Source organism: Coregonus clupeaformis, chromosome 11 (assembly GCF_020615455.1).
Source record: "Coregonus clupeaformis isolate EN_2021a chromosome 11, ASM2061545v1, whole genome shotgun sequence".
Taxonomy (NCBI): domain Eukaryota; kingdom Metazoa; phylum Chordata; class Actinopteri; order Salmoniformes; family Salmonidae; genus Coregonus; species Coregonus clupeaformis.
The window spans coordinates 39,058,718-39,086,476 of NC_059202.1; the positions used below are offsets into that span (position 1 = coordinate 39,058,718).

At 46.0% G+C, this 27,759-nt stretch overlaps 1 protein-coding gene across 1 annotated transcript in view; it reads right to left on the reverse strand.

The window, feature by feature from the left end:
• LOC121577187 (pleckstrin homology domain-containing family A member 5-like) overlaps window positions 1–27,759 on the reverse strand; it is a 94,936-nt gene that overhangs the window by 18,310 nt on the left and 48,867 nt on the right. The window contains exons 7-13 of the mRNA XM_045223553.1: window positions 27,220–27,598; window positions 24,930–25,144; window positions 20,445–20,717; window positions 19,973–20,237; window positions 19,634–19,717; window positions 15,259–15,312; window positions 724–786 (exon numbers count right to left, since the gene is read on the reverse strand). Coding sequence (XP_045079488.1) covers window positions 724–786; window positions 15,259–15,312; window positions 19,634–19,717; window positions 19,973–20,237; window positions 20,445–20,717; window positions 24,930–25,144; window positions 27,220–27,598 — 1,333 coding nt within the window. The remainder of the gene's footprint in view (window positions 1–723; window positions 787–15,258; window positions 15,313–19,633; window positions 19,718–19,972; window positions 20,238–20,444; window positions 20,718–24,929; window positions 25,145–27,219; window positions 27,599–27,759) is intronic.

The window sequence follows — 27,759 nt, forward strand, 5'->3', positions numbered from 1 at the left end:
CAAAGTCTGAGGCACAGAATCCTCTAGAATGTCATTCGGTCCTAGCCCGAACCATGAAAAGCAGCCCCAGATCATTATTCCTCCTCCACCAAACTTTACAGTTGGCACTATGCATTGGGGCAGGTAGCATTCTCCTGGCATACGCCAAACCCAGATTTGTCAGTTGGACTGCCAGATGGTGAAGCGTGATTCAGCACTCGGCGGTCCCGTTCTGTGAGCTTGTGTGGCCTACCACTTCACGGCTGAGCCGTTGTTGCTCCTACACATTTCCATTTCACAATAACAGCAGGGCAGACATTTTAAGAACTGACTTGTTGGAAAGGTGGCATCCTATGACGGTGCCACGTTGAAAGTAACTGAGCTCTTCAGTAACTTCATTCTACTGCCAATGTTTGTCTATGGAGATTGCATGTGTTGATGTTATACAACTGTCAGCAACGGGTGTGGCAGAAATAGCCGAATCCACTCATTTGAAGGGGTGTCCACATACTTTTGTATATATAGTGTATATCTTTTCAGATATTTCCAGAGTCAACACAAAACAGGGGGGAGGTCAGAACAGGCTGTGCTGTATATGGTGTACATTATATAGTCCAGTTAACTATAGGAGATCCATATTTTTCTTGCTTCCCCATACCTAAGACTATCATACCCAAGACAGTCCACAGTATTTCCCATAGGGAAATGTGTCACAGTAGCCATACTTGAGTGTGTTGGACTTACATCAATGTCGACTTCCTCCGGCCTGCACATGTAGGAGTGTTCCCTGTATTCCTCTGGGCTCATCTGTAGAGAAGGACAGGCAGTTACAGTAGAATCATATCTAATGCAGCTTCATGATGAGGTCATATTATTACCCGTTGTATTAACTAAGTGTATGTTATTGTCTTTCAATCTGTATCCTATGCCTGCCAGCAATGATTGCACCTCTGGGATAAGTAAAGTTCATTGAATAGAATTGTGCAAATGGTTTGTCATTTCTCACTGAACCAGATACATCTACATTTACAAAACCACCAAACATAATACTGATAGCAACCAGGACAACAGGAAGTCTAGTCTAAACAGCCTGTCTATTCTGAGGCTGCTGGTGCATTCAACATCCAGAGTGACTTGTCTTCCTCAGCAGAATATAGTGGTTATAGAGGGCACTGCAAGCAGAAGGCAGGTACAACTATGTGCTTACTCAACTATATTGTCAGACTGTCAGGGCACCAACTATGTCTGGTGGTTGTGTTGTCCAACTGCCAGCATACTTTAAAAAGGTCAGCCTGCAATTCGAAAAACAATGGCAGCCCTGCCACTTGGTTTGCCAAGTGGAACCGCTTATTTCTTAAAAGTCTAAGCCGTGGGGAGGGAGGGGGGTTCTAAGCTGACATATGGAATTGTTTTAAGAAGGTCATACCATTTATTATTTAACTATTTGATTTTGAATTTTAGGACACCTTTAAAATTAAGGTATCAAAAATACTACTAAAGCCCATAGAAATGTATTGAATAACAGTCATAAATGGCAAAAAAGACAGTCAATAAATAATAAGGGATAAGGTTTTGAAGTGTCTGTGCACCAGTTCATCAATATACTCTAGGGGGATCTTATAGGCATAAGTGATATGCATTTATGATGTTCTTCCAGAATAAAACGTTATCTTTAATTCAAAACAACAGGGTGTGCACCAATGATCTGTGCTGGGCCCCCTAGTCTTCATAATCTACATACTCCCACTCATACAGAGTAAGGCATATCCCAGATTGGGCCTTTACCACATATAAAGTCTTCAGAGGAATCTGTTTGTCTAGTCTCTGTGGTCCAGGCCAGTGTTTGTGTTACAAAACAGAACAGTTGAAACGAGTCCCAAACTGACACACAGACCACAGACTATAAAGACTGAGAGCCAAACAGAGCTATAATAAGTGCTAAGAAAAATAAAATGTGTTTTTATAAACAGGATTGGTTTATTTGAGACAGTGACTGAACATCGGGCCAATAGTTGACTTGACTTTTTCCTTTCCTTTTAGCTCCTATTGAAGCAAATGGTTTCATTGGGCTAAATGTTTGGCCTTAATAACAAGGGAAGAGAGGTCTGACGAAAGGGATTGGGGGTTGTTCCTCCGCTAATTAGTGTCACTAGTACCACATCTACTTAGCAACCCATAATGCATTGTACTTACAATTGCTTTTACCCCAATAGACTGAGCAAATTCTAAATAATTTCAAAGAAAAACTATTGTACTGACAATTGCTTTTACCCCAATAGATAGAGCAAATTCAAAATAATTTCAAAGACAATCTAGGGCATTCCTTACAGAATACGTTAACATCAGTCAGTCCAGACAAACAGCAATCTCTCTCCTCTCTTCCACATACACACACCCGCAGTTGTCTGCCAGCACCACACCACAGCACAAAGAAAGCATGTGGACCAGGTGGTATGTTGGTGACATTCCACACGGAGCATGCAGGCTCACAGGGAGTTTTAGCCTGGGAGGGAGGGTCATTTCTCTGACAGTCAGGTGTGGATATCAGCCGCTGTGCTGGTATGCCGACAACATATGGGGACAGAGGAAGACAGTAGTAGTTTTACACCTTCCGAGGTGTTCACAAAAGTGTCAGAGAAGTGGTGTGCAGCGTCATACAATCGTCACGAAAAAAACAGCCTCTCAAGCAAATCTGCTCCTGCATCGTAATTTAGAAAGGAAATACATAGGCCAACTTACACTCTCGAGGGAGCAAACAAGGGAGGTCTAAAATTACAAATTGATGTCAGCCCTAGTAGTTCATGCTATCAAAACATAACCACAATGATATGTGGCTCGTTTCAGGAAACTAGGCGTACAGTGGGGGAAAAAAGTATTTAGTCAGCCACCAATTGTGCAAGTTCTCCCACTTGAAAAGATGAGAGAGGCCTGTAATTTTCATCATAGGTACACGTCAACTATGAAAGACAAATTAGAAAATAAATCCAGAAAATCACATTTTAGGATTTTTAATGAATTTATTTGCAAATTATGGTGGAAAATAAGTATTTGGTCAAAAACAAAAGTTTCTCAATACTTTGTTATATACCCTTTGTTGGCAATGACACAGGTCAAACGTTTTCTGTAAGTCTTCACAAGGTTTTCACACACTGTTGCTGGTATTTTGGCCCATTCCTCCATGCAGATCTCCTCTAGAGCAGTGATGTTTTGGGGCTGTCGCTGGGCAACACAGACTTTCAACTCCCTCCAAAGAGTTTCTATGGGGTTGAGATCTGGAGACTGGTTAGGCCACTCCAGGACCTTGAAATGCTTCTTACGAATCTTTCGTTGCCCGGGCGGTGTGTTTGGGATCATTGTCATGCTGAAAGACCCAGCCACGTTTCATCTTCAATGCCCTTGCTGATGGAAGGAGGTTTTCACTCAAAATCTCACGATACATGGCCCCATTCATTCTTTCCTTTACACGGATCAGTCGTCCTGGTCCCTTTGCAGAAAAACAGCCCCAAAGCATGATGTTTCCACCCCCATGCTTCACAGTAGGTATGGTGTTCTTTGGATGCAACTCAGCATTCTTTGTCCTCCAAACACGACGAGTTGAGTTTTTACCAAAAAGTTATATTTTGGTTTCATCTGACCATATGACATTCTCCCAATCCTCTTCTGGATCATCCAAATGCACTCTAGCAAACTTCAGACGGGCCTGGACATGTACTGGCTTAAGCAGGGGGGACACGTCTGGCACTGCAGGATTTGAGTCCCTGGCGGCGTAGTGTGTTACTGATGGTAGGCTTTGTTACTTTGGTCCCAGCTCTCTGCAGGTCATTCACTAGGTCCCCCCGTGTGGTTCTGGGATTTTTGCTCACCGTTCTTCATTTTGACCCCACGGGGTGAGATCTTGCGTGGAGCCCCATATCGAGGGAGATTATCAGTGGTCTTGTATGTCTTCCATTTCCTAATAATTGCTCCCACAGTTGATTTCTTCAAACCAAGCTGCTTACCTATTGCAGATTCAGTCTTCCCAGCCTGGTGCAGGTCTACAATTTTGTTTCTGGTGTCCTATGACAGCTCTTTGGTCTTGGCCATAGTGGAGTTTGGAGTGTGACTGTTTGAGGTTGTGGACATGTGTCTTTTATACTGATAACAAGTTCAAACAGGTGCCATTAATACAGGTAACGAGTGGAGGACAGAGGAGCCTCTTAAAGAAGAAGTTACAGGTCTGTGAGAGCCAGAAATCTTGCTTGTTTGTAGGTGACCAAATAATTATTTTCCACCATAATTTGCAAATAAATTCATTAAAAATCCTACAATGTGATTTTCTGGAATTATTTTTCTCAATTTGTCTGTCATAGTTGACGTGTACCTATGATGCAAATTACAGGCCTCTCTAATCTTTTTAAGTGGGAGAACATGCACAATTGGTGGCTGACTAAATACTTTTTTTCCCCACTGTATGTCGCACATCACTACTTCACAGGAGCAGCATTTGAACGTACAGTGGCTTGCAAAAGTATTCTCTCCCTTGGCATTTTTCCTATTTTGTTGCCTTACAACCTGGAATTTTTTGGGGGTTTGTATCATTTCATTTACACAACATGCCTACCACTTTGAAGACGCAAAATATTTTTTGGGGTGAAACAAACAAGAAACAAGAAAAAAGAAAAAAAGAAAAGAAAACTTGAGCGTGCATAACTATTCACCCCCCACCAAAAGTCAATACTTTGTAGAGCTACCTTTTGCAGCAATTACAGCTGCAAGTCTCTTGGGGTATGTCTCTATAAGCTTGGCACATCTAGCCACTGGGATTTTTGCCCATTCTTCAAGGCAAAACTGCTCCAGCTCCTTCAAGTTTGATGGGTTCCGCTGGTGTACAGCAATCTTTAAGTCATACCACAGATTCTCAATTGGATTGAGGTCTGGGCTTTGACTAGGCCATTCCAAGACATTTAAATGTTTCCCCTTAAACCAGTCAAGTGTTAATTTAGCAGTATGCTAAAGGTAAACCTCCGTACCAGTCTCAAATCTCTGGAGGACTGAAACATGTTTCCCTCAAGAATTTCCCTGTATTTAATGCCATCCATCATTCCTTTAATTCTGACCAGTTTCCCAGTCCCTGCCGATGAAAAGCATCGGTGTTCTCGGGGTGATGAAAGGTGTTGGGTTTGCGCAAGACATAGCGTTTTCCTCGATTGCCAAAAAGCTCAATTTTAGTCTCATCTGACCAGAGTACCTTCTTCCATATGTTTGGGGAGTCTCCCACATGCCTTTTGGCGAACACCAAATGTGTTTGCTTATTTTTTTCTTTAAGCAATGGCTTTTTCTGGCCACTCTTCCATAAAGCCCAACTCTGTGGAGTGTACGGCTTAAAGTGGTCCTATGGACAGATACTCCAATCTCCGCTGTGGAGCTTTCCTGGTCCGTGAGTTTTGGAGGGCAGCTCTCTCTTGGCAGGTTTGTTGTGGTGCCATATTCTTTCAATGTTTTAATAATGGATTTAAAATGGTGCTCCGTGGGATGTTCAAAGTTTCTGACATTTCTTTATAACCCAACCCTGATGTGTACTTCTCCACAACTTTGTCCCTGACCTGTTTGGAGAGCTCCTTGGTCTTCATGGGGCCGCTTACTTGGTGGTGCCACTTGCTTAGTGGTGTTGCAGACTGGGGCCTTTCAGAATAGGTGTATATATGCTGAGATCATGTGACACTTGAATTGCACACAGGTGGACTTTATTTAACTAATTATGTGACTTCTGAAGGTAATTGGTTGCACCAGATCTTATTTAGGGGCTTCATAGCAAAGGGGGTGAATACATATGCACACACCACCTTTCCGTTATTTATTTTGTAGAATTTTTTTAAACAAGTAATTTTTTATTTGGACTATTTTGTGTATGTCCATTACAAGAAATCCAAATAAAAATCAATTTAAATTACAGGTTGTAATGCAACAAAATAGGAAAATCGCCAAGGGGGATGAGTACTTTTGCAAGGCACTGTAAACATTTATTTTTTACCAAAATGTGTTTTTTGGCAGAAATTCCTTCTGGAACGTGAATTTTCATGTGCCTTAATAACAAACTTGTATTCCATCCACAAATACGAATACAATTGTTAAATTACGAGCCTATTTGGTTTAGCCATGGGAAAAAAACAGGAACCTCCCCACTAGCTTTGATTGGCTGAGTGTGACGATCCCGGCTGTCTGAGTCGGGTCCTGTCTGGTGACTAGTGTTCCTGCTCGTATTCTCCAGTTTCCCGAGGGTTCGGGAACGCTCCGGGGAGCGCTCTGGTTTTCCGCACCTGCATCCCATCAGCAATCTGCACACCTGGTCCTGATCATCACCCTTCTTAGGCTCTGGCCCAACATCCAGTTCCTGCCGGATCGTTAGCCATGAACAGTATGTTTGTCAGCGTATCAGCCTTTGAGTTCTAGCGTTAGTTTTGTTGTTTTGCACCTTGTTGATTTGCTGTGTACTCACCTCCGTTTTGTTCTGTCTGCAGTCTCTCACCCGGAACCTTCACCCAACCTCTGCCTGATGGTCGGCGGCTGCCGAGCCAGTACCGGACCAACCACTGCACCCTCAACAACCCATCCACGCCACCCGCTCTGTTCCCTGGATTATTCAGCTTCACTCGGACTCTATAAATAAACACTCACCTTTGTCTCACGTACCGTGTCCTGGTCTGCTTCTGGGTTCTGGCTTAGTTAACCGTGACAGAACGATCCGGCCAGTAATGAACCCAGCGGACCTGGACTCTGTTCGCCATGCTATTACCCAGCAGGAGAAGATGTTGGGCCATCATAGCACGGTACTACAGGAGATCGCGTTGTCAGTTCGGAACCTTTCTACCGGTCTGACGGAGGTCCAGAACCAACGCAAGTGTCCGGTGGAGGATCCACGACCGGTTTCACCCATCTCGCCTGCCGCTTCTGAAGCTGTGTCCATCCGTGAGCCCAAGGTTCCGACGCCGGATAAGTATGAGGGAGAGCTGGGAAGATGCCGTTCCTTCCTTATGCAGTGTGGACTAGTGTTCGATCTACAGCCCTACTCTTATGCCACAGACAAGGCTAGGATAGCCTTTGTGATTGAGTTGCTGCGTGGTCGAGCGCTGGAGTGGGCTTCAGCCGTTTGGGAACGACAGGATCCCTGCATGGCTTCATACCAGGGGTTCACGGCCGAGATGAGGAAGCTCTTCGACCATTCCGTCCGAGGGAGGGACGCAGCTAGGCGCCTGTTTTCGCTTCGCCAAGGAACTTCGCAGCGTGGCCGACTTCGTGATCGAGTTCAAGACGTTGGCTGTGGAGAGTGGGTGGAACGAGGAGTCTCTGCAAGCGGCCTTTTACCAGGGTCTGTCGGAGCAGCTCAAGGATGAGTTGATCTCCTATCCGGAGCCTAGTGACCTGGACAGCTTGGTAGCTTTGTCTATTCGGGTGGATAATCGAGTCCGAGAGCGAAGGAGGGAGAAGCAATGGGTCCCGTCCAACCGATCAGCTTCTCAGGATCCAGTCGGGTGCGTCAAACTCGCGCGGCTCGCTAAAGTTGGGAGGACTTTTAGCGAGCCAGTTTCGACCTCTCAATACCTCTGTCAGACCCCGTTTCCCGGCTACCCTTATGAACAGGAATCAGAGCTTAGCGATTAACGCTTTTATCGATTCAGGTGCCGATGGAAGCTTTCTAGATGCCGAGTTGGTGGAACAGCTGGGGCTTTCCAAGGAGCAATTGCCGGAAGCCATTGAAGCTACCACTCTGAACGGCGGTAGTCTGGCACGTATCACGATGAGGACTGAACCGGTTAAGATGCGGTTGTCGGGGAATCATTCTGAGATGATTTCATTCTTCATTCTGCCGTCTTCCCATGTTCCTCTGGTCCTTGGATACCCCTGGCTGAAGGAACACAATCCCACGTTCGATTGGGTGACGGGCAAGGTAACGAGTTGGAGCCTGGATTGTCATGCTAACTGTCTCAAGACTGCCTGCCCCCATTCGGTTCCCAGTCAGGTGATTGAGGCTAAACCCCCAGATTTGTCCCTGGTTCCCGAGACATATCACGATTTGGGGGAAGTTTTCAGTAAGCAGAAGGCTCTGTCACTCCCTCCCCACCGACCATATGATTGTGCCATCAACCTGGTCCCTGGAGCTGTCTACCCCAAGGGAAGGTTATACAGTATCTCCCGACCTGAACGTGAGGCGTTGGAGACCTACATCAAGGAGTCCCTAGCTGCTGGTCTCGTTCGTCCCTCGTCATCACCCCTGGGGGGCAGGATTCTTCTTTGTGGGTAAGAAGGATGGCTCTCTTCGACCGTGTATTGATTATCGGGGTTGAATGACATCACGGTCAAGAACAAGTATCCCCTGCCCTTGATGAGTTCTGCCTTCGACTCCTTACAGGGTGCTACGGTGTTCACCAAGCTAGACCTACGCAATGCGTATCACCTGGTCCGGATCAGAGAGGGGGACGAGTGGTTGACGGGGTTTCAATACACCCGATGGGTCACCTGAGTATCAGGTGATGCCGTTTGGACTGACCAATGCTCCAGCGGTATTCCAGAGTATGGTGAACGGCGTCCTGAGAGATATGATCGGTCTCTTTGTGTTTGTTTACCTGGATGACATTCTGATCTTCTCGAAGGAACCTTCCGACCACGTCCAGCATGTCCGGCAGGTTCTGCAGCGATTGTTGGAGAATCGCCTGTTTGTGAAGGCCGAGAAGTGCGAGTTTCACGCCCACACGACATCCTTTCTCGGGTACATCATCTCCAGGGGAGAGATTAGGATGGACCAGGAGAAGGTTAGAGCGGTTCTGGAATGGGCCCAGCCCGGTGCGAGATTGCAGCTCCAGAGATTTTTGGGGTTTGCGAATTTCTACCGCAGATTCATCCGGGATTACAGCCGTGTGGCCGCTCCGTTAACTGCCTTGACTTCCAGCATCAGGACCTTCAAGTGGAATCCGGAGGCGGATCGAGCGTTTCTGGATTTGAAGAGGCGATTCACCAACGCACCGATTCTCTCTCAACCGGACACGGCCCGTCAGTTCGTCGTTGAAGTGGGCGCGTCTGATGTGGGAGTTGGCGCCATCCTGTCGCAGCGATGCTCCACGGACAGTAAACTCCATCCCTGCGCCTACTACTCTCGTCGCCTTTCGCCTGCGGAGAGGAATTACGATGTGGGTAACCGGGAGCTTCTCGCGGTGAAACTTGCCTTGGAGGAGTGGCGCCACTGGTTGGAGGGGCGGAGCAACCGTTTATGGTCTGGACGGACCACAAGAATCTTGCTTACGTGCAATCGGCTAAACGTCTCAACTCCCGTCCAGGCCAGGTGGGCGTTGTTTTTCGGGACGATTCAAGTTTGCCCTGACGTTCCGACCTGGATCTAAGAACGGCAAGGCGGACGCCTTGTCCCGGATGTTCTCCAAGACGGAGGAGAGTGGGTCCAAGACCGAGACAATCCTCCCCCGGAACTGCGTCGTGGGAGCAGTTATGTGGAAGATTGAGGAGGAGGTGCTGGCGGCCCTTCGGACTCAGCCCGGTCCCGGTAACGGTCCACCCGGTCGGTTGTTTGTGCCTGAGTCGGTTCGTCCTGCTGTCCTCAAATGGTCCCACGCCAGCAAGATGGCTTGTCACCCTGGCGTGGCTCGGACTATGGCGTTTCTTCGCAGACGTTTTTGGTGGCCTGCCATGGCCGAGGATACTCGGGGTTTTGTTGCTGCCTGTCCAGTGTGTGCGCAGAATAAGAGTACCAATCGGCCCAGCTCTGGACTACTTCACCCCCTTCCTATTCCCCGGCGACCATGGTCGCATCTGGCCCTGGACTTCGTCACGGGGTTGCCCGCTTCTGAGGGGAACACGGTCGTTCTGACTATCGTGGACAGATTCAGCAAGTTCGCCCACTTTGTGCCAATTGCCAAGCTTCCCTCTGCCTCGGAGACGTCCGAGATCCTGGTTAGGGAGGTTTTCAGGGTCCACGGTTTGCCCAGTGATATCGTTTCCGACCGTGGCCCTCAGTTTACCTCTGCTGTCTGGAAGTCCTTCTGTTTGGCCATTGGAGCTACGGTCAGTCTCACATCTGGTTTTCACCCCCAATCCAATGGTCAGGCGGAGAGAGCCAACCAGAAGATGGAATCAACGCTACGCTGTCTGGTCTCTTCCAACCCCACCTCCTGGGCCTCTCAGTTGCCTTGGGTTGAGTATGCCCACAATACTCTTCCTACATCTGCCACTGGGATGTCTCCCTTCCAGTGCCTGTATGGCTATCAACCTCCCCTGTTTCCTTCTCAGGAGAAGGAGCTCTCAGTGCCTTCTGTGCAGGCCCATATTCGGCGTTGCCACCGGACCTGGCATCGGGCCAGAAAGGCACTCCTTAGAGTTTCGGACCGGTATCAGCTCCAGGCGAATCGTCGCGGATTCCCGCTCCCACCTATACCATCGGAGATAGGGTTTGGTTGGCCACCACGGGATCTTCCGTTACGGACTGAGTCTAGGGAAGTTGTTGCCGAAGTTCATTGGCCCGTTTGTGGTGGAGAAGGTGATCAATCCAGTGGCAGTTCGACTCAAACTACCGAGGACGCTCAGAGTCCATCCCACCTTTCATGTCTCCTGCCTCAAGCCTGTCTTCCTCAGTCCTCTGTTGCCTCCCCCCGCCTCCTCCTCCTCCTCCTCGGATGATCGGAGGTGGTCCTGCCTACACGGTGCGTCGCATCATGGATTCCAGACAGGCGGGGCCGGGGTTTCCAGTATCTCGTGGACTGGGAGGGTATGGCCCTGAGGAGAGGAGTTGGATTCAGCGGCGACAGGTCCTAGATGCGGACCTCATCAGTGACTTCTACCGCCTCCATCCTGGCGCTCCGGGGAGTCCGCCCGGTGGCGTTCGTCGGAGGGGGGGTACTGTAACGATCCCGGCTGTCTGAGTCGGGTCCTGTCTGGTGACTAGTTTTCCTGTTCGTAATCTCCAGTTTCCCGAGGGTTCGGGAACGCTCCGGGGAGCGCTCTTGTTTTCCGCACCTGCATCCCATCAGCAATCTGCACACCTGGTCCTGATCATCACCCTTCTTAGGCTCTGGCCGAACATCCAGTTCCTGCCGGATCGTTAGCCATGAACAGTATGTTTGTCAGCGTATCAGCCTTGAGTTCTAGCGTTAGTTTTTGTTGTTTTGCACCTTGTTGAATTGCTGTGTACTCACCTCCGTTTTGTTCTGTCTGCAGTATCTCACCCGGAACCTTCACCCAACCTCTGCCTGATGGTCGGCGGCTGCCGAGCCATGTCTGGACCTACCACTGCACCCTCAACAACCCATCCACGCCACCCGCTCTGTCCCTGGATTATTCAGCCTCACTCGGAAGTCAATTAATAAACACTCACCTTTGTCTCACGTACCGTGTCCTGGTCTGCTTCTGGGTTCTGGCTTAGTTAACCGTGACACTGAGATAATGTATGGGCTGGACATGCCGGGAGATGAGTTTGGATTGGTCTGCCATGTAACACACTTCTGTCTATAACGTGAGCTGTTCAGTATGTGTTGACAGTCCTTTCTACCGCGCCGTTTTTGAAAGTTATAACGTTAGCCATCGAGAACTACAAAAGTTGTCCTACTTTTCTCAACAACATTGATGCCCTGAATTTAGCAGGCGCTATCGACAGATCAGTAGGAAAAAGTGATGGGCTACTTTCTGCACACGCCACGGTCAGTGTGAACCGGAGTGACTTGACACAACACTGGCCAAACAAGATGTAGCTACAAACAAAACGGAATTAAATGGTTCCAGTCTGCCGTGAAGCGTTCATCCACGTATACGGGTAAGAGTCTAGCTACATTTTCCAGATATACATTTTTAATTTTGTCAGAAAGTCATTTTTATTGCAAGCTAAAACATACCGTTAGTTAGCTAGCAAACGTTAGGTTGCTGGCTCGCTAGCTAACGTTACGTGTATGATCTGTGTAGTAATATTATTCCAATCAGAAATCCATTTGCATTGCTAGTTATAGCCTAATGTTAGCTAGCTAACATTGAACCTAGTTTGTTAGATTTAGCTACCTGAAGATTCATACTACAGCTATGACAATGTTTGTATTGGTAGTAGTATGAGTTGGGTTCATTGTTTAGCTAGCTAGCTACCTAGCTACCTACATGTCTAAACAAAAGACTCCACTTCGACCTGATTATTACATGACCCATCTAATTAGCAGGTGTGTCTGGGGGTGATTGACTGTGCATGAACATGTGTACATGTCTAGACAATAGTGACCCATCCACTTAGCTAGATGTGGGTGAGGGTTGGTTATAGAATGTCCTTCACATGACCCATCAATTTAGACAAGTGTGTTGGGTAAGCGTCATCTAACAACGATAAAATATTTGTAAATTATTTTTTATCTGGACACTTTCTGTTTTTGATATTGCTACTATGCAAGCACTATCACTGCACCGTTTACACCTTCTGTATCCTGTGCATGTGACAAATAAACTTTTATTTGATATAGTGTGTGCTTTCCACATGGCCTCACATGTGAATCCTTAAAGAGATGGGTGGGACTAAGGCTTAAGAGGGTGTGAACGATGCTGAATGGGTGCAGACAAAGAAGAGCTCTCCAGTATGTGTACCAAAACATTCAAGGGCCATTTTCTCAAAAGTGGGGTTACAAGTTTATCAACTTTCAAAGCAGAATTACTTTCCCATTGTTCCTCAACTGTCGTGTATGATATACCATTTATAGCTCTGAGTACTTTTATCCAAAGTAAAAAACACAATTTCAAATTTTGCTACATAAGACCGAATCGAGGCGGTCGGTCACATATGTGGTTTCAAATAGTTTGTTTTAAGTGTGAATTCTCACTGCCCATACAGAGACTGGTGGAAACAGAGTTGTGCGGTTGGCCCATAACACTGGCAACACAACAATGGAATAGAAATATACCGCACACACATACACACACACACAAACATGCACACACAAGCACAAACACAACTGTCAATAGTGAAGGAGGGATTTTAACCAGACAGTGGAACATACAGTACACATCATACTACTGTTTGTACGTAAGCCATGTTCACATTGGTGGTTTGACTTTCCAGGAGACAGTAAAGTAAAAGCTGTATGAATGAGAAGTGCTATATTCACAAACAATACAGGGAGGATCATTGCAGGAGCAAGCCGGACCATAAAACAACTGAGGATGGATTGAAGAAAGCAACGTTAGCCGGCGTTGGCTGGCCAATACCTTACTCTTAAGTGGTGGTGGTACAGTTGAGGCCTGGGGGCTGAGTTCTCTATCAATGTGTGAATCATCACGATTAAAGGCTTATTTTCCTTCATCTAGTTGTTCATTATGGAGGAAAGGAGGAGCAGCAATTTGGGAACAGTCAGTTTGTACCAGAGCTTTAGACAGTTTAGAGACAACACTGACTGTCAATGATGCTAGCTCCACCTTTTTCCATCATAATAGATCACACACACAAACATGCTCTCATCCAAAATGTCACATGGCAAGGGAAAGCCCCAAAGAAATGTTACACACACGCTAGTTTTCAAACTTTAAACTTTTCAAATATTGACCTACATGAGCCGACATCTCGAATGCAGCGTGGAAAAACAACACCTTTTAGACAGAAATATACAGTACCATTCAAAGGTTTGGACACACCTACTCATTCCAGGGTGTTCTTTATTTTTACTATTTTCTACATTGTAGAATAATAGTGAAGACATCAAAACTATGAAATAACACATATGGAATCATGTAGTAACCAAAAAGTGTTAAACAAATCTAAATATGTTTTAGATTTTAGATTCTTCAAAGTAGCCACCCTTTGCCTTGATGACAGCTTTGCACACTCTTGGCATTCTCTCAACCAGCTTCATGAGGAATGCTTTTTCAACAGTCTTGAAGGAGTTCCCTCATATGCTGAGCACTTGTTGGCTACTTTTCCTTCACTCTGCGGTCCAACTCATCCCAAACGATCTCAACTGGGTTGAGGTCGGGTGATTGTGGAGGCCAGGTCATCTGATGCAGCACTCCATCACTCTCCTTGGTCAAATAGCCCTTACACAGTCATGAGGTGTGTTTTGGGTCATTGTCCTGTTAAAAAACAAATGATAGTCCCACTAAGCACAAACCAGATGGGATGGCGTATCGCTGCAGAATACTGTGGTAGCCATGCTGGTTAAGTGTGCCTTCAATTCTAAATAAATCACAGACAGTCACCAGCAAAGCACCCCACACCATCATACCTCCTCCTCCATGCGTCACGGTGGGAACCACACATGCGGAGATCATCCGTTCACCTACTCTGAGTCTCACAAAGACATGGCAGTTGGAACCAAAAATCTCAAATTTGGACTCATCAGACCAAAGGACAGATTTCCACCGGTCTAATGTTCATTGCTTGTGTTTCTTGACCCAATCAAGTCTCTTCTTATTATTGGTGTCCTTTAGTAGTGGTTTCTTTAAAGCAATTCGACCACGAAGGCCTGATTCACACAGTCTCCTCTGAACAGTTGATGTTGAGATGTGACTGTTACTTGAACTCTGTGAAGCATTTGTTTGGGCTGTAATTTGAGGTGCAGTTAACTCTAATTAACTTATCCTCTGCAGCAGAGGTAACTCTGGGTCTTCCTTTACTGTGGCGGTCCTCATGAGAGCCAGTTTCATCATAGCGCTTGATGGTTTTTGCGACTGCACTTGAAGAAACTTTCAAAGTTCTTGACATTTTCCAGATTGACTGACCTTCATGTCTTAAAGTAATGATGGACTGTCGTTTCTCTTTGCTTATTTGAGCTGTTCTTGCCATAATATGGACTTGGTCTTTTATAAAATAGGGCTATCTTCTGTATACCACCCCTACCTTGTCACAACACAACTGTTTGGCTCAAATGCATTAAGAAGGAAAGAAATTCCACAAATTAACTTTTAACAAGGCACATCTGATAATTGAAATGCATTCCAGGTGATTACCTCATGAAGCTGGTTGAGAGAATGCCAAGAGTGTGCAAAGCTGTCATCAAGGCAAAGGGTGGCTACTTTGAAGAATCTCAAATATATATGTTTAACACTTTTTGGTTACTTCATGATTCCATATGTGTTATTTCATAGTTTTGATGTCTTCACTATTATTCTACAATGTAGGAAATAGTCAAAATAAAGAAAAACCCTGGAATGAGTAGGTGTGTCCAAACTTTTCACTGGTATTGTACATCCACAAAGACACACAAATGGAGACAGAGCAAGTCTGAAACTTGGTAGCTAAATCCGTCCCAAAATAAGGACCATGTGTTAAAGTTACCCCACCTGGTTATCCAGATACATGAGGTTCCTTTGGAGGTGATGAGACAAAATGGCATTCTAGCGTCGGTCAGCAGTGCAGAGAACAGCAAAGAGGAGAGGAAAGAGAGAAGGGAGAGTGAGCGAGGCAAATTATCATTAGGCAATAGAAACAGACAGATAGAAAGCTGGACAGACATAGAGAATGACAGAAAAAGACAGACAGAGAGACAGACAGACAGGGCAAACAGTTTAGATCTAAGAGACACATACAAGGACAAACTGTTGGCGATGAGAAAGTGAGTGGGAGTAAATGGAGGATAGAAAACCCTACTATTTTTCTTACTGTGTTGCATTGTATAATAGGTCATAGGCATGTAATGTGTCTCACAACACCACTGACTGTGTGAATGCCATGAGGACTAGGTGGATAAAATCTATATGACACACCATTGACAAAAATGTTACCATTATTCATGCTTTAGTGCCACTATTAACACTTGATCACCAACAACTGTTTCCCATCTCAAGTTTGGGTGCCCTACATTACTTAAATCCCTGTCTGATGACTTAAAAGAGACTTCAAAAAACCAAAGTCCTGAATTCATTACTGTACACAACCCAGCTAAGCCTACTTAGCCAGTCCACTTTTCAAGATCACTAAGTTGGAGTTTCTAATTTCCAGGCAACATCTGCCGAGTTTATTTTTAGGGAGTAAGCTGGTACACCCACTGTGTCTCTTCACCGTACATTACTACAATTAACAACAAAGTCATCACGAATAGCCTATGTCAGCAACAAAGATTCAAGGGTTAACAGTTTTAAAAAAAACAGGAGAAAGAAAGCCGATTTACATCAAGAAAAACAAAAGCAATATTATAATACAACAATAATAATATAATATTGCTCTTGTTTAATATAAGAACAAGGACATTCAGAAAGAGACATCTTCAAAGAAAAGGGTATTTCCTTTGAGGAGGCAGTAAGGTGATGACCTGCCCCAAGCTCCTTAGCACTGACTACAATCTCATCCCACCCCCTACCACCCATCTGGCCCTTCCAAAAATGAACGACCCAAGTGGATGGAGAATAGTAGACGGCGGCATGGCACACGACGAGACAACAGCACACAGTGGCGACCTCAGGGGACCCATTTGGTTGTGGCCGCCATCAAGATTTAGTTGCATAAGCTGTGCTACAGTTTGCTTCTGAACACTGTCTAGGTCGGCCTCCTGCCGATGCAGCTTTATCAGCAGCAGGGTCAGCTCCTCAGGCTATTGGGAGGGGCGGAGAGACGCAGGAGGAAAGACCGGAGAGGAGAAGGACGGGTCAGGAGGGCAGAGTAGGGGTTAGGGGTCAGAGAGCAGGGGGGCGGAGAGAAGGCAGAGGGAGAAGACGTCGGGACATGAGAAGAGGAGAATAGGACATGACACACTAGGGGTGTGAACGTTTAAACATTCAAACGTTTATAAACCAAATTGGATTAACGTCGAAGAGGCAATCAGCAGTTGGACTTCTAAATGAATGATGCTGTATGTACCCATTGATTCTTGAAGAATTTAACTTATAAATGGATCGTGAGCTTAGTTTAACTGTCGTACCCCATCAGACCTCAAAATATAAGCTTGTTTCACTCCAATGTTTGTAAACAGAGTACATGTAAACAAACACTGTATAGGCCTACCTAACACAACAATGCTGTAATGTTAGTAAGAGGGGATACGCATCTTTCAAATTATTTGCAACAGAAGCGCTCCGAACATCATCGTCGTTAATTGTTGGAAAAGAAAGCGCTGATTATTACAGAAATGATTGCAGTTGACATGCAACCATTGCCAATGGCGAGGTCATTTGCTAAATGAAAGGCTGCAAGCGCCATTTGAGCCACGACTCGCGCTACAGAAACAGATGTCTTTCTCATCATTATCACTGTTCAGCATTTACTCCCGTTTCACCAGTGTGTTATTCCCTTTATAATGGGAGTTGAGACATATAGTTAACCGCATTAGAAAGCAAAACTTCTTCCCCTTTTTAACCAGTAGATACATGCATTTGGTGCATGTTTTCTTTTGCACTGTGTTTGATTTATGAGCTTAAACTTGGTAGACAGGCTTTTGTTAAACATGAAAGAATAAACTTGGTAGACAGGCTTTTGTTAAACATGAAAGAAAGTAGGCCCTTAGACTAATGAAAACACTATTTGTATTCATCAAAACAATGTTTTTCTTGCATATTTCAGTCTGGAACCTGCCTAGGTTTAGTGTGTGGGGGGGCACACTATAGCTACGCAGTTTGCAAAAACTGCAGCTAGTGCTTGGAACACATACTATATTTCCTTACTTGAATCAACCAATCCATTTTGAATTTGTGCTAAAGCAGTCTTGATTTGGTAAGGGATGTAGCTTATCTATAGTTTTGTTTGCATATCCCATTTGTTTGTGTATCCCATTCTCGGCAGTAATTTATGTAGGCTTAATGGGAGCTTGGGTGTGCAGCACTTGTGTGTAGAGCGAGCGGTCGGATCGGAATTGAGTGAGCGACACGTAATGGAGGGAAAAGAGAATGTAGGGAATAGAAGTGATCACTTGGCTAGGTTTATTTTTTGTTGTGAGTCGCTAATGCACATAACAAATGGAAGGAACACTAGAGCCAAGGTGAATTAACAGTTGTCTTCGGGACAAAGCAGATTACAGATGCCTAAAAGCCATTTTATGCTTGCTCCGACAATGCGATCCGGAGGCTCCGTACGGAGTGTGTGACGCAATTGCGGAGCCTCCGGGGGCCAAATCGAGCTCCGTGCCGCATCATCGTGCTAAGCCCAAATGTTGTAACAATATGGAGGGCTCCGTATAGCTCCATATAGACATGATTGGTTGACGGTAGGTGGGGGCGGGAGGTCCTGTATAAAGACAAACTCACTTCCTTGACAACTTCCTTGACAACTTCCTTGACAACGGCTCTGCTCCACAAAGAGCAAGAAGTATTATGAATGCCCTGACTTCTGCAGAGGCCGTATCACTGTAAATGCTGTACGGCCCACTGCAGATGTCATATTGACCATCCAGAGCCTTTAAACTTACTGCATGACTGTGGTAGAACTTCATTGCCCCTAGAGGTCATTCCACACAATAGGATTTCACATTACATTTACATTTTTACATTTTTAGTCATTTAGCAGACGCTCTTATCCAGAGCGACTTACAGTTAGTGAATACATATTTTTTTTATACTGGCCCCCCGTGGGAATCGAACCCACAACCCTGGCGTTGCAGTTCTATCAAATGAGCTACATCCCTGCCGGCCATTCCCTCCCCTACCCTGGACGACGCTGGGCCAATTGTGCGCCGCCCATGAGTCTCCCGGTCGCGGCCGGCTGCGACAGAGCCTCACATCAAATGTTATGTCATTTTCTTATCGTTTTAAAAGAAAACCCCCAAAAAAGAAAAGGCAGTTGAAACATTTGTCACATCCCTATCACACACAGGAGCCAGGAAGATAGGACAGAAAGCAGGACAGGTCAGAACGTGTCAGGACTGGAGAGGACACCACACACCAGGAGAGGTCGTCTAGAGCTAGCTAAGTGTACCCCAAGAGTGTTCCCTGTACCCCAAGCACTGTGTCACACTGCATCACCATGTAGCCAAAGTGATGTATCGCCGTTGGTAAGGCTATGGCTTAGTGAGCTGTGAACAACAGGGCTTTCCACTGTGTTTCCACTAGGAAGCGGTATTGCGCGGTGAAACATCGGAAGCCATTCACTTTCAATGGAAGGAAAGCGAGAGAAGCCGAGTGGGTGGGGGAACCGTTGAGCGATGCGAGCATGGGCGAGGGAGCTGAACAGGGTGGGACTAAAGTTGGGGAAAGCTGAACTTTATTCAAATCCTCTGCGATATCGCGACGCGAGTGACCTATCGAAGCTCACCATAGCTTCCAACCCCAACTGGATTGGCTGACAATGGCTGTTGACACGTAGCACTACCTAGCTTGCTTGCTAGCTTGTTAGCACCCACATGAGGGTGAGGCTAGCGTGTCTGGGCGAGTGCCGCTTGCATAGTGTAAACGGCTGGGTTAGAGAGGCTCAGGGAGTTAACACATTTTAAACCACATCACTTGGAACATGGATCTTTAAATCCTGTCTTAATCTGCCTCTACAGAAGCTCTGCGACAATGTCCTCCTCTTGGAAGGGAAAGAGAGGAGGGGGGATAGTGATTACGAACGTGACTTGTCTTTGGAAGCAGCAGCCCCATTAGACCAGAATGGAAAACTAAATGACAGGGTGTTATAAGCCTGACTGTGTATCAAGGCCAAGGGCAGGGTACATTAGGACAGACCAGACAAGGGGAGGAGAGGGATGAAGAGAGGGAGAGAAAGAAGGAGAGAGAGAGAGGGAAGTGAACTGACCGTTTTGCCTTGCAGAGACTGGGCAATGATGGTCTGAACAGGGATCCCAGCTGGCATTGACCTCCTGTCAGGCGGGTAGGCATACTGGAGAAGAGAGAGAGAGGTAGGGTTGTATTCAATCAGGGGAATATTCAGCAAGCATACATCCCAATTGCGGGCCAGGGTTGTGTTCATTAGGCACCAAACGGATGAAAACAGACTGGACCATGGAGGAACTTCCTGCAATTGTTCAATAAGAATCGTTCATATTCATGTCCCATTGCAAAAATATTTTCCATTGTGTGCCCTAATGAATAAAGCCATGTGTTAGAAGACCAAGGTCCAGACTAGTCCTCTTACCTTGTTGAGGTGTGATGTCCTGCTGTGTCTCCTGTCTATAGTGACATCCCCCTGGTATACAGGCAAGCCCACCTCTGACCTACTGGAGCTGTGGTTGTAGGAGGAGCGGAGGGGCGAGTAGCCCCCGTACATGGACAAGGAGCCGTGGGAAGGCGAGGGGGGGATAGAGTGGTGACTGTGACCCTGGTGCTCAGACAGGTTGATCATGGTCTTGGGGCTGGGCAGGGCCCCGTAGGGCCCGGGCGTGGACGACATAGGCCTGGGGCTAGGGGTGAGATGGTACTACTTAGGGTACATTTCATTTCAATTCAGTCAATTAAGGAAGTTAATGGACATTCCAATTCAGATCACTTCAATTTGACTGGTGCACTCATGGGTACACTCAATATGGCTGCCGGTCCAGCATTACAGAACATTAACTTGAATGGGAATTCCTATTCTAGAAATGATATTTCTATAGTCTCATGCCTACTTGGGAATGTAGCCCTGCCTCTGCTGCCACTCATACAGCTGCCACATGGTGTCGTCCCTCATCGAGCGCCTCTTGTCTGCAGGCGAGATCCCCAGGCCCAGCCCCATGCCTAGGGCCTCATCGTATATGGAGGGGGACATGCTGCAGATACTGTCCGGCCGCGCCATGCTGTTCCTAGGTAAGGTACGGTAGCCAGGGTCCCCGTAGTGGGGCATGGCTGGTGGTGCCCGATGGCTGGGCATGTTCCTAGGCAAAGTCTGGTACGATATGATACTGAGAAGAGAGAAGAGAAAGAGGAGGATCAGAGATGTGATCAGGACAACATATAACATCAGGACATAGAAAATATTGATTTGGGCTGTAGGTCAATTTCAATGATATACAGTGCATTCAGAAAGTATTCAGACCCCTTTACTTTTTCCACAGTTTGTTACGTTACAGCCTTATTCTAAAATAAAAAATCCTCATCAATCTACGCACTAAACCCCATAATGAAAAAGTTAAAACAGGTTTTTAGAAAATTTTGCAAACATATTAAAGATTAAAAACTGAAATACCTTATTTATATAAATATTCAGACCCTTTGCTATGAGACTCAAAATTGAGCTCAGGTGCATCCTGTTTCCATTGATCATCCTTGAGATTTTTCTACAACTTGATTGGAGTCCACTTGAAGTAAATTAAATTGATTGGACTTTGATTTGAATTGATTTGGAAAGGCACACACCTGTTTATATAAGGTCCCACAGTTGACAGAGCATGTCAGAGCAAAAACCAAGCCATGAGGTCGAAGGAATTGTCCGTAGAGCTCTGAGACAGGATTGTGTTGAGGCACAGACCTGGGGAAGGGTACCAAAACATTCCTGCAGCATTGAAGGTCCCCAAGAACACAGTGGCCTCCATCATTCTTAAATGGAAGAAGTTTGGAACCACCAAGACTCTTCCTAGAGCTTGCCGCCTGGCCAAACTGAGCAATCTGGGGAGAAGAGCCTTGGTCAGGGAGGTGACCAAGAACCCAATGGTCTCTCTGACAGAGCTTCAGAGTTCCTCTGTGGAGATGGGAGAACCTTCCAGAAGGACAACCGTCTCTGCAGCACTCCACCAATCAGGCCTTCATGGTAGAGTGGCCAGACATAAGCCACTCAGTAAAAGGCACATGACAGCTTGCTTGGAGTTTGCCAAAAGGCAGTTAAAGGACTCAGACCATGAGAAACAATATTCTCTGGTCTGATGAAACCAATATTGAACTCTTTGGACTGAATGCCAAGCGTCAAGTCTGGGGTAAACCTGGCACCTTCCCTACGGTGAAGCATGGTGGTGGCAGCATCATGCTGTGAGGATGTTTTTCAGCGGCAGGGACTGGAAGACTAGTCAGGATCGAGGGAAAGATGAATAGAGCAAAGTACAGAGACATCCTTGATGAAAACCTTCTCCAGAGCGCTCAGGACCTCAGACCTAAGCATACAGGCAAGACAAAGCAGTAGTGGCTTCGGGACACGTCTTTGAATGTCCTTGAGTGGCCCAGCCAGAGCCTGGACTTGAACCCGATCGAACATCTCTGTAGAGACCTGAAAAAAGCTGTGCAGCGACACTCCCCATCCAACCTGACAGAGCGTGAGAGGATCTGCAGAGAAGAATGGGAGAAACTCTCCAAATACAGGTGTGCGAAGCTTGTAGCGTCATACCCAAGAAGACTCAAGGCTGTAATCACTGCCAAATGTGCTTCAACAAAGTACTGAGTAAAGGGTCTGAATACTTACATAACTGTGATATTTCAGTTTTTTATTTTTGAATACATTTGCAGACATTTCTAAAAATCAGTTTTTGCTTTTTCATTATGGGGTATTGTGTGTAGATTGATGAGAAAAACAAACAAACAATTTAATCAATTTTAGAATAAGGCTGTAACGTAACAAAGTCGTAAAAGTCAAGGGGTCTGAATACTTTCCGAATGCACTGTATGCAGAGGATGAAGAAAATCCCTGGAGTTCAAATACACTCAATGAAGAGTTAAATACTTATTCTCCTTAGCAACCTCTGTCTCTATGAAACTTTATGAACAGGCTAACAGCAAGCAGCTTTAATTGTAAAAGATCTCACTACTATCCTGGGGGTGTGAATCTAACAGAGTAACAGACTGCCAACATCACAGTCAGAGATGCATCTAATGGCAGTGATGCTCTGTTATTGGAGTGAGCACGTACACAAACTGTTAACGACACATTTTCCTAGCTGAAATCCAGATTACATTTTTTGTCCAACCTTGTGGTGAGTTCATCTGTGCTATGAACCATTAGCCACTGTTCATTTGAATAATTTGTCAACTGCCATAACAGATATGATAAACACACCATTGTGTGCGAGATGTGTGAAGAAGAAGACGTGGGTGTGTTTGTGTGTGTGCGAGCATACGAGGGCACACAACGACATGCTTGAAAGAAGAGAGAAGAAACACCCTTAAGCCAAATATGATTATTCCACCAACCAACAATATTTTAAACTGCTCCACTTACGAAGGACGGTCAGAGTCGGGTCAGAAAGTGCAGATACAGACTGAGAGAGAGCCAGATATAGAGAAAAAGAGACAGCCAGAGAGCAGCCTATTACCTTCACTTAGAGATGCTGGATAATGCAACTAGAGACTGGAGACTGCTACTGAACCCAGGGGAAATGAAGCATCATGTGAGACGACATACGTATAATGTGACTGCTGCGGTGGAGCGGGGTGGGGTGAGGCATGGAGACAATTTATGCCCAGTAATGATAAACAGAGCACACACACAAACAAACACACACTGCTGGAGGAGTAGAAGTTCAGCTGGAGCGAACAACAAGGAAAAGTTAAGTGGCTGCTGTCTGGATGGAGAAATCAGACCATGGCCCACATTAAGAGGGGGAGATGCTCTGAGGGATCTGGCTGGATGGGTCAAGCTGAGCATTCTGCCCCCAATTAAGCGGGCAAGCCCTGGGTTGTGTTCAGTAGGGCACAGTAGAAAAAAGATTTTGAAACAGAAAATGAAAAAAAAATGCTTTTCTTATTATACCAGAGTCCAGATAATTCCTCCCTGTTTCAGTCCATTTTATTCAGCTGGTTGCCTAATGAACACCACTCTGCCCAGATGAGCAGTCGGTTAGTCAGTCCGTCTCTCGTCCTCTGCCCAGTGTACTGTCATTGTTTACCTCTGCAGCTCTGTGGTTTACCTCATTACCATTCATGATTCATGAGGTCCTATCTCTGTTCTGTTTGACGCGAGGTACAGATTCAGCAAAATACTGCAATCCAAACACCCTGCAATGATCTCAGATTGCGGAATGACTATTCTCACTTTAATACGCACTTTAAACTGAAGAGTTTGCAAATGCTGCTGCCTGCTTGGTTTCAGGGAGATGTCATAGTTTATGCCAAATATGTGTGGCTTAAAATAATGAATATAATAATTGTCATTTTTGTAAAAAAAAAAAAAAAGAGGTGCTCGAAGCATTCTCTTTAAACTGCAGTGTTATGTAAAAATAAAAAGCTTATTCAGACTGTGAACTGTGCTAAAGGCGCCGATTGCTAGCTAATGATGAGAGAGAAAAACAGGATCCCTGCTGACTCGCTGTACATACACACAAACAGACAGACAGACAGACAGACAGGCAGGCAGGCAGGCAGGCAGGCAGGCATGCAGGCAGGCAGGCAGGCAGGCAGACAGACAGACAGACAGACAGACAGGCAGGCAGGCAGGCAGGCAGGCAGGCAGGCAGACAGACAGACAGACAGGCAGGCAGGCAGGCAGGCAGGCAGGCAGGCAGGCAGGCAGGCAGGCAGCTTCTGCCACTAGATGCTGGGCTGCTGCGTGATCCAGAATTTCTAACAGGACTAAGACAAGTTCACTTTCCCCCCTCTCTTTCTTCTGCTATCAGATGATACAGGCTATAAGAAGAAGAATACTGTATTGATACATTTTTCTTACAGTCCAGAAAGAACAATACACAATTGACTGTCCTACAATAACCTAATCTACTGCACTCAAGACAGGAGCAGACTCTCATACATCTGGCATCAATGGTAGGCCTATATATTTTCTGGTCTGGTCAGTGTGACTGGAATCAAAAAGTATTGAACTACAGAGGGCTTTACATTTCTAATAGGGTTTGGATCAGAGAGAGGACGCTGTCACACTATTTTGTGGGTCTGAAAAAGCATCTGAGAGGTTTACTTATTTATTTTATTTTATTTATTTAACCTTTATTTATTTAACCAGGTAAGTGAAGAATGTGTAAAAAATGAAGAAAAACAACTCCGGCCCACTATTTGTAGTGATCACAAATATGTCATTTTAAAAATAAAGAACTGAGGCAGTTAATGCAGTCTTTTACTGTATAGGGTTCTGAATTGACTTTCTGTTCCATAATTCCTTGTTCAGTGCAGGAATACATACACATTTCAAGTTCTCTGAGATAACATCTTGGGACACCAAGAACATACACCCCCCCACCCACCTTCTAGTGTCGTCGTCCTGGTTGCGTACTCTTTGTGTGCGGACCCACTGTTCCAGCTGCTGCATGGAGCTGGTCCTGGTCAGGGTCCTGGGCTCTTGCTGGGGGTACTGGGGGGTAGGGGTGGTGGGGGTCATGCTGCCCTGGATGGAGGGGGTCTGGTGGGGCTGGGGGTGGGCCATCATCTCCCCTGGGCTCTGGTCCCCGGACCCATTCACCTAGAGTTCAAAGTTAAAAGATTATGATCACATTGCAGAAATACAGCAAGCTCTCCCTAAAATGGTTGACATTTACAATAAAAGACTCCAGCTGCAATTTACAATGAACAATGTTCCCACTAATAAAAATTATATAAAATAGGGTATATCAATAAAGGAAACAACAGCAATATAATTTATATAATTAAGGGGGCTTTCACACCAAAATGGTTTGGAGCGTTTTTTCCGAACTCTGGTGCGTTTACCCCCTTAGTTCGGTTAGTTTGGACTGGTGTGAACACATTATCCACACTCAGAAGAGCACCAAAAGACACACTGTGGTTCACTCAAAAAGAGTGGTCTCGGTCAATCTCCATTTGTACTGTGGTACGGTTCGTTGCAGGTGTGAACGCAGTCCGGAACAAACACAGGAAAAGAACCAGAGGCTCGCAGTATTATTGGTTGTTTGACTGTGAGCATTTGATTACACATGATCATAACTTGATATCTTTGAAACATTTTGTGAGTAGCAGTGCCTTCATGAGTGCATCCTATGCAGATTAGGGGAGACAGAGCTATACAGGGGACATAGGCTACAGAATATGCACGTCGCAGTTAGAGCACCTATTGCGCTGTTTTCCTCCAGCATGTTGTTGGAAGACCAAAGTGAATGTAATAAGATGATTGGGACACACAAGTGATGCTTCCTGATGATCATAGATGGATTTAATCTGAGCTTTCTTGCCCAATAAACAAATTACTTGCATGAACAAATGGTTTGGTTTAGGCATTTTAGTTCATTTAACATTTGGGAATGTGAAACCAACCGGACCAAATGAAAAAAATACAATGTAACTAATAACCTAAGTCTGACTCAATCTATAGCTCAGAACTACACCACATGACCAAAAGTATGTGGACACCTGCTCGTCGAACATCTCATTACAAAATCATGGGCATTAATATGGAGTTAGTCCCCCCTTTGGAACAGCCTCCACTCTTCTGGGAAGGGTTTCCATGTTGGGACATTGCTGCGGGGACTTGCCTCCATTCAGCCACAAGAGCATTAGTGAGGTCGGGCACTGATGTTGGGCGATTAGGCCTGGCTCGCAGTCGGCATTCCAATTCATCCCAAAGGTGTTCGATGGGGTTGAGGTCAGGGCTCTGTGCAGGCCAGCCAAGTTCTTCCACACCGATCTCGACAAACCATTCCTGTATGGACCTCGCTTTGTGCACGGGGGCATAGTCATGCTGAAACAGGAAAGGGCCTTCCCCAAACTGCTGCCACAAATTTGGACGCTGTAGCGTTAAGATTTCCATTCACTGGAACTAAGGGGCCTAGCCCGAACCATGAAAAACAGCCCCAGACCATTATTCCTCCTCCACCAAACTTTACAGTTGGCACTGCTCCAGAGTCCAATGGCGGCGAGCTTTACACCCCTCCAGCCGACACTTGACATTGCCCATGGTGATCTTAGGCTTGTGTGCGGCTGCTCGGCCATGGTAAATAATTTAATGAAGCTCCTGACGAACAGCTATTGTGCTGATGTTGCTTCCAGAGGCAGTTTGGAACTCGGTAGTGAGTGTTGCAACTGAGGACAGACTATTTTTACGCGCTACGTGCTTTAGCACTTGCCGGTCCCGTTCTGTGAGCGTGTGTGGCCCACCACTTCGCGGCTGAGACGTTGTTGCTCCTAGACGTTTCCACTTGACAATACCAGCACTTACAGTTGACCGGGGCAGCGCTAGTAGGGCAGAAATGTTACGAACTGACTTGTTGGAAAGGTGCCATCCTATGACAGTGCCACGTTGAACGTCACTGAGCTCTTCAGTACGGCCATTCTACTGCCAACGTTTGTCTATGGAGATTACATGGTTGTGTGCTCGATTTTATACACCTGCCAGCAACGGATCTGGCTGAAATAGCCAAATCCACTCATTTGAAGGGGTGTCCACATACTTTTGTACATATAGTGTATGTGTGAAAACGCCCTAAGTCATCAGGAACAGTCTTGATCAGTATCATATAGTAAATCATACAGTATCATATAGTAAATATCAGGGTCAGTCACATCTTAAGTATATCTTGTGTTCACCTGTGGGGCTCTGTAGAGCCCGTCTGGTGTGTCTGCCTGTCGTAGGGATCCATCTCTGATGTTAGCAGCAACAGCTGCTGCCTGGTCCGGCTGTAGCTTGATGCTGTTGATCTTAGTGAGCGGCCGGTCTCTCTCCGCCCCTTCCTTCTGGAACCCGTAGCGCTCCGCGTCACACTGCTTCCTGTCCTCCTCCTCCTCGGTGGGGGTGGAGGTTACCATGGTTACAGCAGTGACGGTGTAACGTTCCCGTTCCCGCTCAGCCTCGGCTCGGTTCCGCTCGTTGTTCTGGATCTCTGGTCGGGTTAGGACCGGTCGGTGATTCTGGGTAACGTGGTTACTGACGTCCTGAGGACCGCACTGTTCTACTTTTAGTAACCTGCTGGAGAGATGGAAAGAGGGAGAGAGGGTGGGAGGAGGAGGATGGGGGAGGAGGAAGAGGAGGACGAGGGGAAAGGAGGGAGGGAGGGAGGGATGAGAGAGAATAACAGGAGAGCAAAGTCAACGATCCAAGATACAATCAAGATCAAATCCCTTGCACAG